Here is an 18,037-nt window from a genome sequence, read left to right as displayed (position 1 = left end):
TGTTCATCCCCAAATGACCGTTTATTAATCCCTTGAAAACTACGATATTGTAGAAGTTTAGTCCCCGAAAAATGTTTCATGTTCGTTTAAAATCTACCAAGATATGATCAATCTAAAATCTTGCAAAAGTTTGTCATTCTCTACATCCAATAAAACAAGCTATATGTCAACATTTGAATTGAATCTAAGATGGGCGATTATCTGCCGTTGATTTTATTTTCTTAATCAAATGTTAAAGGAGCTAAGTTGCTAATATTTGGGACCTAGAAATTGACACAAATGGGTCGCGACGCATAAAATAATGTAATATGAATGTATATAAATTGATTTACATTCAATCGTTTCTGTTTTTACTGTAATTTCTAATCAGTTAGGTTCGGCGAAATACGCCAGAAGTCTCAATCGAATGGCAATCACTATGGGCGATTATCTGCCGTTGATTTTATTTTCTTAATCAAATGTTAAAGGAGCTAAGTCGCTAATATTTGGGACCTAGAAATTGACACAAATGGGTCGCAACGCATAAAATAATGTAATATGAATGTATATAAATTGATTTACATTCAATCGTTTCTGTTTTTACTGTAAGTTCTAATCAGTTAGGTTCGGCGAAATACGCCAGAAGTCTCAATCGGATGGCAATCACTAGTGTCTGGTTATTCCAGTCTACGCCGATAGTATTTTTTTGGGCATGCTCTCCAGATAAGAATATAGCGTCTCCGTTTGACGTGACTTGTGGAATATGCCTAGCCTCGTTTTTCGAGTTTCTAATTACAAATAGCGCTGAAACGCATTATGGTACACGATTCGTGTACCAATTGTAAAATGTTTATTTTGTCTTAAATATTGGATATCAGAAGCCCATCTTTTCACGGTAAGATCACAACATCAATGTTGATTTAAATTGACAAATAATTTGTATTTTCAATGTCGAAGATTTTGGATGATATTGAGTTAGAGACTTAGCTACTTTAAATAACCAATTTGAGTACATATTAGCGTGGATTATATATTGACCAGAATATGCAAATGACACCTGGCCCCAAGTTCACTAAGGATTCTCAAACTTAAGTTTAGAATTTACTCAAAATTGTTGGCCTTATTTTAACTAAAATATAGCCCTTTATAAAACTTTTGTTGTTTTAATGTATCAAATACATCAATAATAAACAATGTGAAAAGTTTTGTGTTTGTGGATCAAAGACATTTCTCATAAAAGGTGGTTGAAAGTAGAGTAAATTCTTAACTTAAGTCTGAGAATGCTTTGTGAACTCATCGTCAGTCCGATGCTTTAAAGGCTCAATACCATTCTTGTTGTAACTGAATAATATGTCCCAATCTTTATTCTGGTCAACAAATTGTACTATTTTACAGTATTCCAATTAATTGATGATACACATTTCATCTTAACACACCTAATTTAAAAAATTGGAAAAATTCAACTAAATGATTTGAAAAGCCTAACGTAAACCTTTTCAAATGTGACTTGGATTTAAAAATATTTTCGAACCCTCTGGACAAGTAAAATAGGATGTAATGGATAATTTACACAACAGGTAGAACACTTAAACATCTAATACTTAGAATAAGGCTAATATTTATTTACTCGAGCTGTCAAGCCAGCAAGAATGTTATTGTCCCTTTTAAGATATATTTATCTGCAGTCTATTTGCATTAAGGATAAAAGAGGTATCGGGTTTAATATGTTGAAATAGAGATATCGAAACCTGCCAGACAAGAAAACACGGGGGATTCCCCTCGACATTTCGTGTATTATTTACCTAAATATGGGGACAATTTCTGTCATTCAGTATTTTCTTTTTAAATGTTTTTTTTTTTTTTTTTTTTTAAAGCAGAACGTAGAACGTTTGCATTTAGTTTTGATTTATGGAAGACCAAACAGCTCTTTATTCTTATTACTTCATTTGTTATCGTATTTCGACATTTTTATACTAAAATTAAAATTTGTATCTTAAAATCAATATTTTGTTTCACAAATCAGACGTTTGTTATATCAGATTTGTAAATTGTATTTTTGTTTAATTAATTTGTATTTGAATATAAAGATAAAATTTATTTTAAAAAATCAAAAAATGGCCTACATTAACGAAAAACAAAGCTCGAACAACAAATTTTCAAATACAAATCTCCAAATTCAAATCTTGCAAAACATTATTCCAAAAACATTTCTCGAAATTCATCGAATCGGAACATTATAACGACCAGGCTAGCGATCCAGCGTCTTACCCACTTAGCCACGTGATCCCCTAGTTTCGATAAGGAAGGATGGCAACAGGATGTCTAATGACTATTATAAAATATTTGTAAAGTTTCGACAAGGAAGAATGACAACAGATGTTTAATTTGCTGTGATGGAAATTTTGCACAGACAGCTGCGCTACAGTTTACTCTTACATCGAATTCCAACTGTCAAGGTTTCCTTTACGTGCACGCCAATTTGTACATAGCACACTGTATGGCGTATGCCCGCCTTCATTAGCCCAGTATAGGAGCAGAACAGTAGGACGTTAAACCCCATTTCATTTCATTAAGATACTGTGTCCAATGGTACCGTTAAGTACCATTTCTGTTTAATTTCACTGGCGTTACTTCTGGTAACAACATAGCAGGCTAATCAGGACAGCTCGGGTTTGGCAACAGGTAAATGAAATCGCCTTAAATGACTTTTATACCCTTATCTATCAAGCCATATATGGGATGGGGGTTGGATGGTCGAGTGGTTAGCAAGTGCGCGCTGTATCATAAGGTCTGTCATTGAGTCAACTGGCGTGGTTTCGAATCCCCGGTTGTACGTGACAAGGAGTAGGGTCGCCTGTCTAACCTCGTGGGTTTTCTCCGGGTCCTCCGGTTTCCTCCCACTGCTAAAACCCCTACGCGCAAGCGAATTATTGAAATAAAATTAAACCATATGTTAGTCCCGAAATGACCTAGTTTGTGTCGAGTGGACGTTAAACCCATTTCTCTCTCCCTCTCTCTCTCTCTCTCTCTCATATATGGGATAATACATTTATCTACCAAGCCATATATGGGATATCTTTAACTTCAAATGACTAGTACTCTAGATGATTTCCGGCTGTGACGTCTTTTCGTTTAGCAGTGATTTAATAAATATTTTCCGCTTTCTAGGAATGCGGAAAATATTTATTAGGGTATGTTGAATCAGTATCGGGCCGTCAAATCTCCATACCTACAACAGGAATGCAGTAGACATTTTTTTATGTGAAGAACCATTGATATGATCCCCCGATTTCGTGGAAATTATTAGACGATAGCAAGAAACCGGTAATATAGTGCATAAGTTGATGGTTTATCAACATGACTATATAACAAAATGGATGGATTGGGGTTTAACCTCCTATTTCTCTGCACCATTCTTTGTGAACTTAATAAGGTACTATCGGTAAAATCTCGGTAGAATAGTCTATGGACCTAAACATCACAGGGATTTGAAAATATCACAGATTACTCTATGGACCTAAACATCACAGGGATTTGAATACATCACATTGGAGAAGGAGTATATTGTTAACTGCCATCATCCGTCATTGATATTTACTGAAAGCAACTCGTTAACTTGAATATTCAACTTATATATTTAACCTTATTTAACATGGATATTAAACATTATTCAACTTGGAGATTTAACAGTATTCAACTTGGAGATTCGACAATGTTCAACTTGGATATTAAACAGTATTCAACTTCGATATTTAACTTGGAGATTTAACAATATTCAACTTGGAAATTTAACAATATTCAACTTGGATATTAAACAGTATTCAACTTCGATATTTAACTTGGATATTAAACAGTATTCAACTTGGAGATTTTAAGTGAATATTTAAAGTCATTTAATGTGGATATTTAACAATATTCAACTTAGATATTTAACATTATTCAACTTGGATATTTAAATTGGATACGTATTAACGATATTTAACTTGGATATTTCACACCATTCAACTTGGATATTTAACACCATTCAATTTGGATATTTAATGCAATTTCACTTAGATAATTATCTCCATTGAACTTGGATAGTTAACTTGGATATTTAATGTCAAGTAACTTGGATATTTAAAACCGTTTAATTTAACACCGTTTAACTTGGATATATAACCACCATTGAACCTGGACATGTAACACAATTTAACTTGGTTATTTAATGTGGATATTTAACAATATTTCCCTCATTTTATTTCCAATAATTTCTTCCATTATCGAAGAAATTTAGATTTTGGCATGGATGCGTTGACGTCATATTATTAAGTTGACAGCAAAATAGATCGTTCTGAAACTCGACCCGGGTAACTTTCTGGACTAATGAAAACGACTGCGATCATGAATTCGACATCAATGACAAATATAAGCTACACTGAAGAAGAAATTAACAGCTATCTGGATGAATTGTGCCATGAAGCCAGACTTAGATTCATGCCTGCTATAATATTTGTTGGTATTTTAGGATTGATTGGTTTAGTAGGTAACACACTAGTTTTAATCGTATATTATAAATCGTTTAAACCTAAAGCGACTCGGTCGTTTATTCTTTGTGTAACGGTTTTCGATTTGACCACCAATGTCGTCGTTATTCCCAATCAAATAATAGAGTACGGCTTCCAATACAGGTATCCTACAAATGGACTGTGTGTTTTTAATAATTTTATGAGGTATACAATGGCCTATGGTTCCACGTTATCGCTCGCTTTGATATGTTTTCAACGTTATAACAAAATCTGTCGACCCTTGAAACGACAAATAGAAGAAAGAACGGCTTGTAAATTGGTTATCGCGTGTATCGCCTTGTCCAACATCTTAGGCATTCCAACGTTCTTTCTCTTTAAAATGAATGTTATTGAAACGGATCGTGTCGGCATTCTGGGTCGAGTTTGTGAACCTAGTGACGTGTTGAAAGACTCGATATTTCCCTTTATTCATTCACTTCTCCAATTAATCACGTGCATCTTGTTTGAAACCTTCTTCATTGTTTTATATAGTTTAATAGGATTCGCTATCTACAAACAAAGAAAATTTAGGAACGAATTGCAATTATACGGGGCACTCGATAGGCCGAAATGCATGACTCGGGAAACAGGTAGACAGAAAGTGACGAAGAGGCATAAAACTACATTCATGATGGTGATCATAACAGCAACGTATGTGTTGTGTTTTTTACCAGTTATAATTCTAAATACAGTGGACAGCGTTCTACAGTTTAGAAAGAACCTGACGGGCGCTAAGTTCATCTCTTATATTATAATCGTTAACGTATTTTATATCAATGCCGCGGTTAATCCAATCGTCTTTAGCTTCATGGACGAGCGATTCCGTAATGGCTTGATGAAATTGTTCAAGATAAAAGCAAAGCACAAAATTTAATAGTAGAGGATGTGCTAGGATTCCGTAATAAGCCCGGGTAGGTGGGGTTCTGTCCCTTCTCTCTCGGGCGGTTGGATGGCCGAATGGTTAGCACGTGCGCGCGCTGTATCATGCGGTCTGTCATTGAGTCAACTGCCTCTCCTACGAATATGATGAACAGATATCGTTCCACACACTGTATATACAATAGGCTGTAATAAACACCAGCTTTAGTCTAAACAAATTCATTATTATATTATATTATATTATATTATATTATATTATATTATATTATATTATATTATATTCCCAAAATGGCGTCCAATGAGTTATAACAGTCCCCTATATTTCCTGTTTTAGACATAATATTATCCTGATAATTTTACTATATTATTTGATAGTATCGAGATTCAGTTACGTTTGTTATATTTTAATAACTCGAGTGTACTTTATGTAATAACTCTAGGGTACTTTATGTATAAGGCTAACGTACTTTATGTAACAAGGATAACGTACTTTATCTAATTAAAATAAATCGAACGTACTTTATGTCATAAGAAATGCAATGAAATGGGGTTTAACGTCCTACTGTTCTGCTCCTAACCTGGGCTAATGAAGAAGGGCATACGCCATTCAGTGTGTTATGAGGGACATTAATTCCAACTGCCAAGGGATCTTTTACGTGCACGCCAATGTGTACACGGGACCTCGGTTTTTCGTCCCATCCGCACGATTATACAGCTGTCCTTGTCAGGTCCTCCGTCCTGTATCACTAATAAGGGGAAACCACGCCGGAAAATCTGGACGAACTTTCTCGGCCAAAGCAGTTTATGTCAAGGCTAGCTGGGCTGATGACGACGGGTCCATATATAAAGACCGTCTTCGTTAATCCAATCGGTGAAGAAAGGTAAGGCATTAAACATAAAGTCGGTTAGCTTTATTACATGTAGTATGTTAGCCTTATTGCATCAAGTACGTTAACTTTATTACATAAAGTATATTCGAGTTAGCCTTACTATATATAGTACGTTAGCCTTACTATACATCGAACGTAACTAGCTGTTAGTCATATTACATGTTGTACGTTAGTCGTATTACATATTGTACGTTAGTCGTATTACATATACATGTAGTACGTTAGCCTTATTGCATAAAGTACGTTAGCCGTATTACATATTGTACGTTAGCCTTATTACATGTTGTACGTTGGTCTTATTACATATTGTACGTTAGCCTTATTACATGTTGTACGTTGGTCTTATTACATATTGTACGTTAGCCTTATTACATGTTGTACATTAACCTTATTACATATAGTACGTTAGCCTTATTACATGGGGTACGTTATCCTTATTACATGTTGGGCGTTATCCTTATTACATATTGTACGTTAGCCTTATTATTATAGTACGTTAGCTTTATTACATATCGAACGTTAGCCTTAGTACATGTTGTACGAGCGTACGTTAGCCTTATTACATGTTGTACTTTAGCCTTATTGCATAAAGTACGTTAGCCGTATTACATATTGTCCGTTAGCCTTGATACATGTTGTACGTTGGCCTTATTACATATTGTACGTTAGCCTTATTATTATAGTACCTTAGTCTTATTACATATAGTACTTTAGCCTTATTGCATGTTGTACGTTAGCTTTATTTCATATAGTACGTTAGCCTTATTGCATGTTGTACTCGGTTCAGGGTGGACCAATTTGACTGAAATTCCCTTTACGTCATCTAGTTTATAACTATTATAGTGAGAACTACCAGGTCTTTATCGAATCTCCCATAACGTATCTTTGATATAAGGTACGTTCGAGTTATTGCATAAAGCTTGTGTATACGGTGGCTGATAAGAGACATGAAAAATAGTATAATTTGTTTTTTATAATTTTCACCCAAGTCAATTTTAATATAATTTGTTTTTTATAATTTTCACCCAAGTCAATTTTAATATAATTTGATTTTTATAATTTTTACGGAAGCGTATAGGGGTCATGCAAAATTTTGTAGAAGGTCTCGAGATCCTGCGATCCTGTGATACTTTCTCGAAATCCCGTGATCACCTTGTAATTTTCTCGAAATCTCAATTTAATGTTCTCGAAAAAAACCCTGATAATTTTCCTGGGATATTGACATCCTGTGTAAATTTTCTCGAGAATTCGAGTTAATTTTCTCGAGATATTGACATCCTATGTAAATTTTCTCGAGATATTGACATCCTTTGTAAATTTTCTCGAGATCCCGAGTTAATATGAAACCTTATATGATAGTGTCTCCGCGTTGTGAAGCAACCATTGTCCCAATACTTCGCACCAAATTTGATAAAAAAAAATACTCTAACATTTGTTACAAAGGAAAATTGCTAATTAATGAAAGAATAAACGGACAATCAATAGGGTACCCATGCTTTACACTAAATTTGAAATATGGTTAAAATCGATCGGGTTCTTCGTCTTATGGCCCCAATACTTCACACCAAATATGAAATTCAAAACCCTACCACGTTAGCTTTAATGTGTAAAGCTTCGAATTACAGACTTGCTTGTTAAATTATTTCAATTTAAATGAGTAGGGAACGTTTAATTGAAAATGTCATATTTTGCATGGTTTTCGGACCATATTTTGTTTTAGAATAAAGCTAGACAGAGCGTTTATTGTCTTGTGGCACAAATGCTTCGGAGCAGATTTTTAAATAAAAAATCTTGAAAAAGTCTGGGCTCTAACGCGTTCACAAGGTTTACCGGAAAATAGGAATAACGCCATAACAAAACTTCAGGGAGCGCCGCAAATCAATAAGGTTCATTGTTCCGCCGAAAATAAATAGGGTTCCTCTGCTTGTGACACTAATGATTCAAAAGAAATTTTAACGATAGTCACGCAAAGTGTGGAGATACGCCCACGCAGCATCTATGCATCAACAGTAGATTATTCGAAATGAAAACTTGGTTGATAAATAAATTGTATAAGGGTCTAGCATTCATCAAGAAATCTAATCTCTATCGTGTTCGCGTGCTTGTTATCTCTCTGGGACAGAAATCTTATATTGCTGTAAATTAACAGGGGTTATCCTTGTCGCGGAACACTGAATATCGAAAATCTGTTAAAGCACAAAATTTGAAACAAAACCGTTAAAAACTGTAGGCTCTATCGTGCTATTAAGGTTTTCGGGAAAGTGTGTGTGTGTGAGGGGGGGGGGTAAACTCCGAAACAAGATCCCGAGAAGATTAACTCGAATTCTCGAGATCGTTAACGCAGGATGGGAGATTCTCGAGAAATTTATTAGGGGATTTCGAGAACATTAAAGTATCACAGGATCGCAGGATCTCGAGGTCTTCTACAAAATTTTGCATGACCCCTATACGCTTCCGTAAATTTTCACCCAAGTCAATTTTAATTTTCACCCAAGTCAATTTTAATTACCACCCAAGTCAATTTTAATATAATTTGTTTTTTTATAATTTCCACCCAAGTCAATTTTAATTTTCACCCAAGTCATTTGTAATATAATTTCAATTAATTTCCACCCAGCGCGTGACGTCATCTCCATTAGCCTCGTTTCCAATGTAATGTATTATGTTTTATCTTATTATATATGGTTCTCATACTGTAATTAACAGATTGCAATGTATTATGTTTTACCTTATATCAAATAGATATTTTTTATACGCCCACATTTTCATATGGACTTATATTGTCGTCACCCCTGTCCGTCCGGACGTCCATCCATAATGTGTTTGTGGACACTATACAGGTCACAATTCTTATCCGATTTTGACGAGACTTTGAAATATAGGTTTATCTCCAAAATATCTAGGTTCTTTTCGATATTGACATGTATCGGATTGAAACTTCATGAATTATGGCCTCTGATTGTACGAAAAGTCATTTTTTTTAGCATGTTGACACTCTAGAGGTCACAATTATCATCTGGTTTCTTTCCATATTCGCGCTTATCGGATCTTAATTTTCTGAATTACGACCCTTGATTGTACGAAAAATCTCGTTTTTAGCTTGTGGTCCCTCTAGAGGTCACAATTTGTATCCGATTAAAAAAAAAAACGTTTGAATATATCACCGTTACGCCCTAAGGATGATTGAGTTCGAATTTTCTGAAAATCTGATCGAAACTGCCGGACAAAATGATCGCCCCTCGTACGCAAACTTTGAGAGAGAGAGAGAGAGAGAGAGAGAGAGGGAGAGGGGGTTTAACGTTCACTAGACACAAACTAGGTCATTTCGGGACTAACATATGATTTAATTTTATTTCAATAATTCGCTTGCGCGTAGGGGTCTTTAGCAGTGAGAGGAAACCGGAGGACCCGGAGAAACCCCACGAGGTTGGACGCAAACTTTGATGAAATTTAAAATATATATCCCAAATATCTCAGTCCATGTCGATATTCGCGCATTTCAGACCATAACTTCATGGATTATGGCCCCTGATTGTATGAAAAATAGCTTTTTTTATTGCTTGTTTTCAATCCATCTCTTGCAAAATATGGGCGTATCTTGCCTGGTAACCGCTGGTTCTCATACTGTAATTAACAGATTGCAATGTATTATGTTTTACCTTATATTAAAGAGATATTTTCTCATTCTGTAATTACATGTATCAGATTGTAATAGATTATGATTTACCTTATATCAAATATTTATTTTTCTCATGCTTTTATTAACAGCTCTTGTTTAAATTATATATGTCACCAGAAAAGCCATTACTAGTGTAATAAAGATTTTTGATATTATAACATGATGACTTTTTAGGTGAACACAAGCAGGCCTGTCAACGTATCAGAGCCAGAAATGAGGCCTGTAATTACATTTGATTTATACTTTATGGACTGAAATTATCACAAGATCTCCAAATCAAAGGGAAGAAATCTTGACTTTCATTAAATGTTCAGAATTGAAAAGGGGGGGGGCGAATAGTTAACGTGTGTGCATTGCATCATAATTCAAGTGGCGTGGTTTCGATTTCCCGCTCGTCCGTGGCAAGGAGTAGAGTTGTTCGTCCAGTACTCCAGTTTCCTTCCATTACTAAAGACCACTACACACAAACTGACTATTGAAATCAATGAGTTATAGTCCTGTAATGACCTAATTTGTGTCGAGTGGATGTTACGCACCAAAATATCGATTCAAGTATCTTGCGAGAACCTCCCTGGGGAGATTTGCTATATAAATAGGCCTATATTGGAAAGTGCAATAAACTTTTTTTTTTAAAAATATCCAAAAATTGAACTGAAAGGAGACACCAAATCCAGTTGAAGTGCCCCAAGTCCAAGAAAAGAGACCCTCTGTGTCCTGTAAGAAAAGAGGCCCTTTGACTTCAAGGCAAAGCTATCTGTGTTTGTTTCCAGTAGTAAGATCAAGAGCCACGCGTGTGACCCATCATTCATTAGTGCACATAGGCCAAGTTGTTTTTTGTTATCTCTATGTCTGGATGTTCGGTAGCGTTGTCTATGATGGGTGCATGCTTATATCAATACCCAGGCCCCGAGTACATTGGCGAACATGTAAAATAACTCTTGACAGTTGAAATTACATGTCGTGCCGCTGACAGAGGAAAATTTCCCTTCTGGCATACTGTATTCAATAACCCAGTCGGAGTAGGACGTTAAACCCCCACTTCATTTTATTTCAATACATATCACTGTCAGATCCCGACTAAGATTGTGTCGACCCCTGCACGTTTATTTTCCCAATGGCGGGTGAAAATTAGTGTTTTGGAAACGAGGCTACGCGCTGGGTGAAAATTCAACAGAATTGAAATTATATTACAAATGACTTGGGTGAAAATTAAAATTGACTTGGGTGGAAATTAAAATTGACTTGGGTGAAAATTATAAAAAAAACAAATTAAATTACAGATGACTTGGGTGGAAATTAAAATTGACTTGGGTGAAAATTATAAAAAAACAAATTATATTAAAATTGACTTGGCTGAAAATTATAAAAAACAAATTATATTAAAATTGACTTGGGTGAAAATTATAAAAAACAAATCATTATATTAAATTTGACTTGGGTAAAATTACAAAAAACAAATTATATTAAAATTGACTTGGGTGAAAATTAAAATTGACTTGGGTGAAAATTAAAATTAAAATTGACTTGGGTGAAAATTAAAATTGACTTGGGTGAAAATTATAAAAAACAAATTATATTAAAATTGACTTGGGTGAATATTAAAAAAAAACAAATTATATTATTTTTCATGTCCCTTATCAGCCACCGTATGTGTATGAATATTAGTTGATATTTTATTAAAGCAATAATTATGTAATTTATTTATTATTATTATTTGTTTTATTGTTCACTGATAAAGATCAGCTATAGTTAAAATAGTATTCATCTGGCGCTACAATACCATAAAGTGGACGGATGTAGAGATTTTGGGGCGGTAGGAATAGACAGGGAAATTAACGGATATAACACAGGGAAACATCCTGGTTAAATTACCTGAATATTAGTGACCCGAGAGCTAATAGCAACGTCCTTATAAGACTGTTCAATCGTGGTCTGTATATTTACCGACTAGAGTAGCTTCCCTTTATTTACATTCTCTCTTGTTAAACGGGTGACGACACCCTGTGGTGTGGATGTCTAATGTTGTTAACACATGAAATGAAATGAGGTTTAACGTCCTACTGTTCTGCTCCGACTGGGCTAATGAAGACGGGCATACGCCATACAGTGTGCTATGAAGAAATTTTGCCCGAGCAACGGCGCTACAGCCTACTCTTATTATATCGAATTCCATCTGTCAAGGGATCTTTTACGTGCACGCCAATGTGTACACGGGATCTTGGCTTTTCACACCTTCCGAACGGCTAGACAACGGTAGCAATGACATCCTATCGAGACTATACTGTTCTTCAAACGGCCGAAACTAGTCTCAGAATATTCCCTTTCTATTATCTATTTTAAAACTAACATAGCTAGATAGTGGTTAATGTCCACTCGAACCAGACTAGGTCATGTAGGATTCTTTAGAATTGGTATGAAACCGGAGGACCCGGAGAAAATTCACGAGGTTGGGCAGGTGACACCACTCCTTGTCACGTACAATCGGGGAATCAAAATCGCACCACAGGTCTCAATGACCGGCCTTGTATCCAATGCGCACGCGTTAACTATTCGCCCCACACACACACGGTATTCATTCATTTATTTTTTTTATTTCATTTCCCAATAAATATTAAAACTTTGTAGAGGTAACAAATTATGCCAATTTTAAAATAGAAATTGGATATATTTCTCCTTTATCTGTGAAAGTGATGTATTAATATATTTTGTTTATATTAAGTAGACTAGAATTGAGATAGATATTTTTTCTTCCAGACGGATTTATTAAACAGGTTGGATAGATGACCAGTTAAAAGGGGTTAATGGCGACATCGTCCGACCTGTTGATCGAAACTGACCTATATAAAGGTTATCACGTCTTTCCTATCTGTCAATGTACAGATATGGGCTACAGTTAAAGTCAGGTTGCCAGACCCATGTTTTTAACCGGTTCAATATAAAATTTAATGAAATAAGATGGGGGTTTTGCAGGAGCGGATCCATGAATTTTTACAGGAGGGGGTTTGCCAGGTTTCTGAGACAATGTATCTTTGGCACCCCCAAATGATATATATATTATTATCTTGCGCTTGCGCTTTGAATGCCCACCCCATACCACCATCTGACGATAAAGACTAAAGCACATAGCCTTGGGGAGGGGGGGTATTAACGTCCTATTTTGCTGCAACTATTGATAACGGGAATGGGTAATTTTCATTACCATTTAATTACCTTTATTTACGAGCGGGTTTACATGGCCTGACACGCGCGTAGATTATAAGTTCTGTCATTGAGTGGGGGAGTTAAGATGGCCGAATGGTTAACGCGTGTGTGCTGGATTGGAAGGTCTGTCATTGAGTCAACGGGCTTGGTTTCGCTTCCCCGTGTGCGTAACAAGGAGTAGGGTCGCCTGTCTAACCTCGTAGGTTTTCTTCGGATCCTCCGGTTTCCTCCAACTACTAAAGACCCCTACGCGCAAGCGAATTATTGAAATAAAACATTAAACCATATGTTAGTCCCGAAATGACCTAGTTTGTGTAGAGTGGACGTTAAACCCCATTTCTCTCTCTCTCCCTTTCTTTAGGCCTGAGATGTTATCTAAAATATTAATTAGACATTATTTAACTTATCCAGACCATAATCAACACTCGATGGCATTCATTCCACTGTTAAAGACCCCTACGCGCAAGCAAATTATTGAAATAAAATTGAGCCATATGTTAGTCCCGAAATGACCTACTTTGTGTCGAGTGGACGTTAAGCTCTCTCTCTCTCTCTCTCTCTCTCTCTCTCTCTCTCATTGGTTCAATTGGCTAGGTTTCGATCTCATACATGTACTTAAATAGGAGTAGGATTGCCGGTCTAACCTCGGAGGTTCACCCTGGGTCTTCCGAGCAAGCGAATTAATGAAATAAAGCTGTACCATTATAGTAGTCGCGAATTGCCCTAGATTGTGATGAATGGACGTTAAACCCGATTGCTTTCTCCTCATTTACGAATATGGCGAAAGGTAAATGGTGGTGAACACCCCCTGTTTAGAATGTAAGGAACAAGAAAACAACTATGACGTAATGGAAACATTCGTGGCGTAATAAGATAACAAGCTGCTCTCACTCGCTGTTTACTTCATCAACAACTTATATCTATATCTGTATCTGACGATCAACATGTTTACCTTCAGTTAAATCAGTCAGTGTTTTCTATTCCTTAGAATATGTCACCATCGGTTAATTACGACCAATTATCAACACCAGCGTGAGGTGTAGTATTCTAAGTCACGTAATGGAATCCTTGGACTTTGAACAGTCCGATAATGACAGAACAGCAACAACCATTGTCAGACCGACATATTATCTTTGAAATACTCATTGATCTTTTTTATTATTTTATTTTTTGTTTAGCTTGCGGGTTTGTTTTACAATATAATCTTTAATGGTATTGTGAATGGCAGACAAACAAGATTTCATGAACATTTACTACGGGATAAACCTGCGAGGCGTAGACAGTTTAGCAACCGCAGAGGCATTCTGGAACCACAAAAATATGTATTCATTCACAGCGAGTCTCCCTAGTATGTGTGTGTGTCCAAGTTTTAGGAATCTTAGTCACCCGCATTTTCTTGCTTAAAAGCACAAACGTGCTTTTTCCAGATACAGTGTTCGATGGTACTGCTATGGACTATTCCAATTACCCCATTACATTTAGGGGTCTGTTATATGCGTTCGGCAATAGTATTCGATCATTCAGAATCCAAGAAATTTCCATTTTAGTCAAAAAACAGCCTAATTGTAGAGATTGAACTGGATAAGACCGATTGCAATCTAAGGAACATGACCTTTATTTAGAAACAGCCATGTATAGATTTTCACATCTTAAATAGTTTGAATAAATCTATGAACCCTTCTGGTGGTGGTCGGAATTCTTTATAACCGAATCTTGTGCCACTGCTAAACTGATATCATTCACTTGTGAACCTTGGCCTTTTACCCATGAAAATGTTTGTCAATGAATCATACTAGTGTGTATAGAAAAAGTTTTTAATATTTATACAATAATCAGGTATTAGTAGGTGTGTAACTAGCTGTAAAATATATCACTACTAGTGTAAAAGCGTGAATACGCAAACCTGACCAATAGTGTATATCATTCAAAAGTCACCATTTTAAAACCTTAGTGTGTGTGGTTGGGGGGGGGGGGGTAAGTCGTGAGCGCTGGATCATTAGGTCTGTCATTGATTCAAGGTTTCGAGGTTTCGATTCCCAGTCTGTACGTGACAAGGAGTAGGGTCGCCTGTCCAATCTCGTGGGTTTTCTCTGGGTCCTCCGATTTTTTCCAACGGCTAAAGACCCCTACGTGCAAGCGAATTATTGGAATAAATTGAGTGGAGGTTAAACCCCATCTCTCTCTCCCTCTCTCTCTCACTCTCTCTCCCTCACCTTAGTGACATAACAACTATTTAATAACTACGGCCTGGTTACTAACAATTTTAACTAGATCTGTTTGTGTCATAAATATTTCGTTTTTAAAATTTATTTGTTCATATGTTTACAATATCAAGTTTACAGTGTGCTAACATCAACCAGCGTTCAGAAAACTTCAGTAGCAAGTGACAATTCGGACCCTCACCTTCAATACAGATATACCAAACTTTATGGCTTATTGATTGCGCCTACGTGTTAACGCGTGTTAGATACGATCATACGGGTCACTCTGTTATCAGTCGTTGCGCTTCAATGATTCATTGCTGACAGGGAAAGGAAATGAAATGAAAGTAGGTCGTTGATCTCAGATGGTCAAGAACTGGGGAATATCTCTAGCCTACACACTGAGAAAGAGCTTGCGTGGAGCTGGAAATACACAACTCCATGACATTACTGTTTATCAATAATCAACCTTTTCGACATAGATTCCCTGATCTTGACTAAATAATAATAAAATTATAAACATGATAGGACACTCTTTAAACTCAACAACTTATTGTGACGGGACCACTTATTGTGACGGGACCACATATTAAACATTATGCAAGAGGTAAATCTTTCTTTAGGCCTGAAATGTTTTCTACATTATTAATTAGACATTAATTAACTTATCCAGACCATAATCAACTTTTGATGGCATCGCTAGCCTGTGATCTTTAGTGGATTATGAGCCGTTTTACTGTATAACTTTCCTTCACGATTTAACGATTAAATGGATAATCGAGACTATGATGTTTATCGTACCGACTTTAGTAATGATGATCAAGGCTAGGCGGAAATTCAATCGCTTTGTTCTCGGTTCATAGTGGATCAATTTGAATGAAATTTTCAGCAAATTTCCTTTACATTATCTAGTTTTTAACTATTATAGTGCGAACTGCCAACTCGTTATCGAATCTCCCATAATGTATCTTTAAACCCAACAACTTACTGTGGAAGGACACTTATTATGCTTAGTAGAAATGACGTCAACAATTTGCTGATGTCATTTGACAGGAGCTAATCCTGTAACTCAATATTTTCCATAAAATTCGAAATTCTAAACACGATTTAAAATTCAATATTGGTCCATTTCAATCAATATTGATGTTGTTATCTTGCTGTGAAAATATGGGATCCTAATATTTCAAACGTAAAGAACATTTTAATAATATCAATGGACGAGTCGTGTATTTCTATGGTTTCGGGCGCCATTTGTAATGAACAAAGAAAAAACATTTCTTCAAGACAGAAGTTAGTAAAAATAGATTATTCACAAACGACAAAATGATAATAAAAATCGTGTACAGTGGAACAAGCAGGTGTAAACAGCTGCCGTTCAATTTGGAGTATTTCACCGAACATAATTGATTAGAAATTTCAATAAAAAAATTTAAAATTAAATATAAATCACGTTATATTATACAGTCATTGCCTCTTTAAGGCAAATGATCGCTCTCAAGGACATGCCGCTCACCTGAATGTCGACCGAGGGGAGTTTTTCCTCCCTCTCATTAAAACTGAAAATCGCTCTCCTTTACAAAGTCATGGGGGGTTTATTATCATTTATGAATCCAAGAATGACCCCCTAACATACAGTTATTGATCTTCAGAACCATTTCCCATACACACAACTAATCACTCTTCTTAATATCAGATCACTTTCCTTAATTTCTAAATCACTCTTCTTATCGAAACTGGGAGAGCTTTTTTAGGGGAGCGATTTTTTCAATTTGTTGATTAAGGGGAGCCTTTTTCAGCTCTCCTCTAAAATACAAACAACAACGACTGATATATATATATTCATATTACATTAATATTTGCTTTTGCACCCATTTTTGTTTATTTTAAAGTAGCTAAGTCTCTAACTCAATATCACCCAAAGTCTTACACGTAAATAATTCGACTTATTTGTCAATTCAAGTCAACATTGATGTTATGATCTGACCAGGAAAAGGTAGGCTTCTGATATCCAATATTTAAGACAAAATAAACATTTTACCATTGGTACACGAATAGTGCTTTTCAGCGTCATTTGTAACAAGTGACCATAAAGGCTAGACATATTCCACAACTCATGTCAAACGGTGACGCCATATCTTATCTGGAGAGCACGTGCAATAGACTGGAATAACCAGACGCTAGAAATTGCTATTCGATTGAGACTCATGCCGTATTTCGCTGGACATAACTGATTTGAAATTAGAGTCAAAACGGAAACATTATTATATGCGTTGCGACTCATTTGGGTCAATTTCTAGGTCTCAAATATTAGCGATTTAGCTCCTTTAAGGTTCCAAAGAATAGAGCCATAGATCATTTAAATAAACCATACAATTATACGACATTTTACGAACTTGGTCAATTACGTTCAGTTTAAAAAAATCAACCACGTTTATTTCTACATTGTTCTTTTGTAGGTTTGCTGTAGGCTATAAGTTTATAGTAGCAAATTACTTGTTTACAGAGAGAGAGAGAGAGCGAGAGAGAGAAGGGGACAGAGAGAGAGAGGAGAGAGAGAGAGAGAGAGGGAGAAATGGGGTTTAACGTCCACTCGACACAAACTAGGTCATTGCGGGACTAACATATGGTTTAATTTTATTTCAATAATTCGCTTGCGCGTAG

The 18,037-nt window shown here is 35.8% G+C and overlaps 1 protein-coding gene across 1 annotated transcript; it reads left to right on the top strand.

Annotated features, from left to right (window-relative positions):
• Positions 1–4,196: 4,196 nt before the first annotated feature.
• Positions 4,197–5,491, top strand: LOC126824080 (cholecystokinin receptor-like). The gene has a single exon (XM_050553261.2). It carries the CDS (start codon positions 4,345–4,347, stop codon positions 5,398–5,400), a length of 1,056 nt encoding a protein of 351 aa, XP_050409218.1. The 5' UTR covers positions 4,197–4,344; the 3' UTR covers positions 5,401–5,491.
• The last annotated feature ends 12,546 nt before the right edge of the window (positions 5,492–18,037 follow it).

This window comes from Patella vulgata, chromosome 6 (genome assembly GCF_932274485.2).
Source record: "Patella vulgata chromosome 6, xgPatVulg1.2, whole genome shotgun sequence".
NCBI lineage: Eukaryota > Metazoa > Mollusca > Gastropoda > Patellidae > Patella > Patella vulgata.
This window is presented reverse-complemented; position numbering and strand designations above follow the sequence as displayed.

Coding starts and splice junctions, on each gene's coding strand:
- LOC126824080 (XM_050553261.2), top strand. CDS start 4,345: ATGAAAACGACTGCGATCATGAATTCGACATCAATGACAAATATAAGC.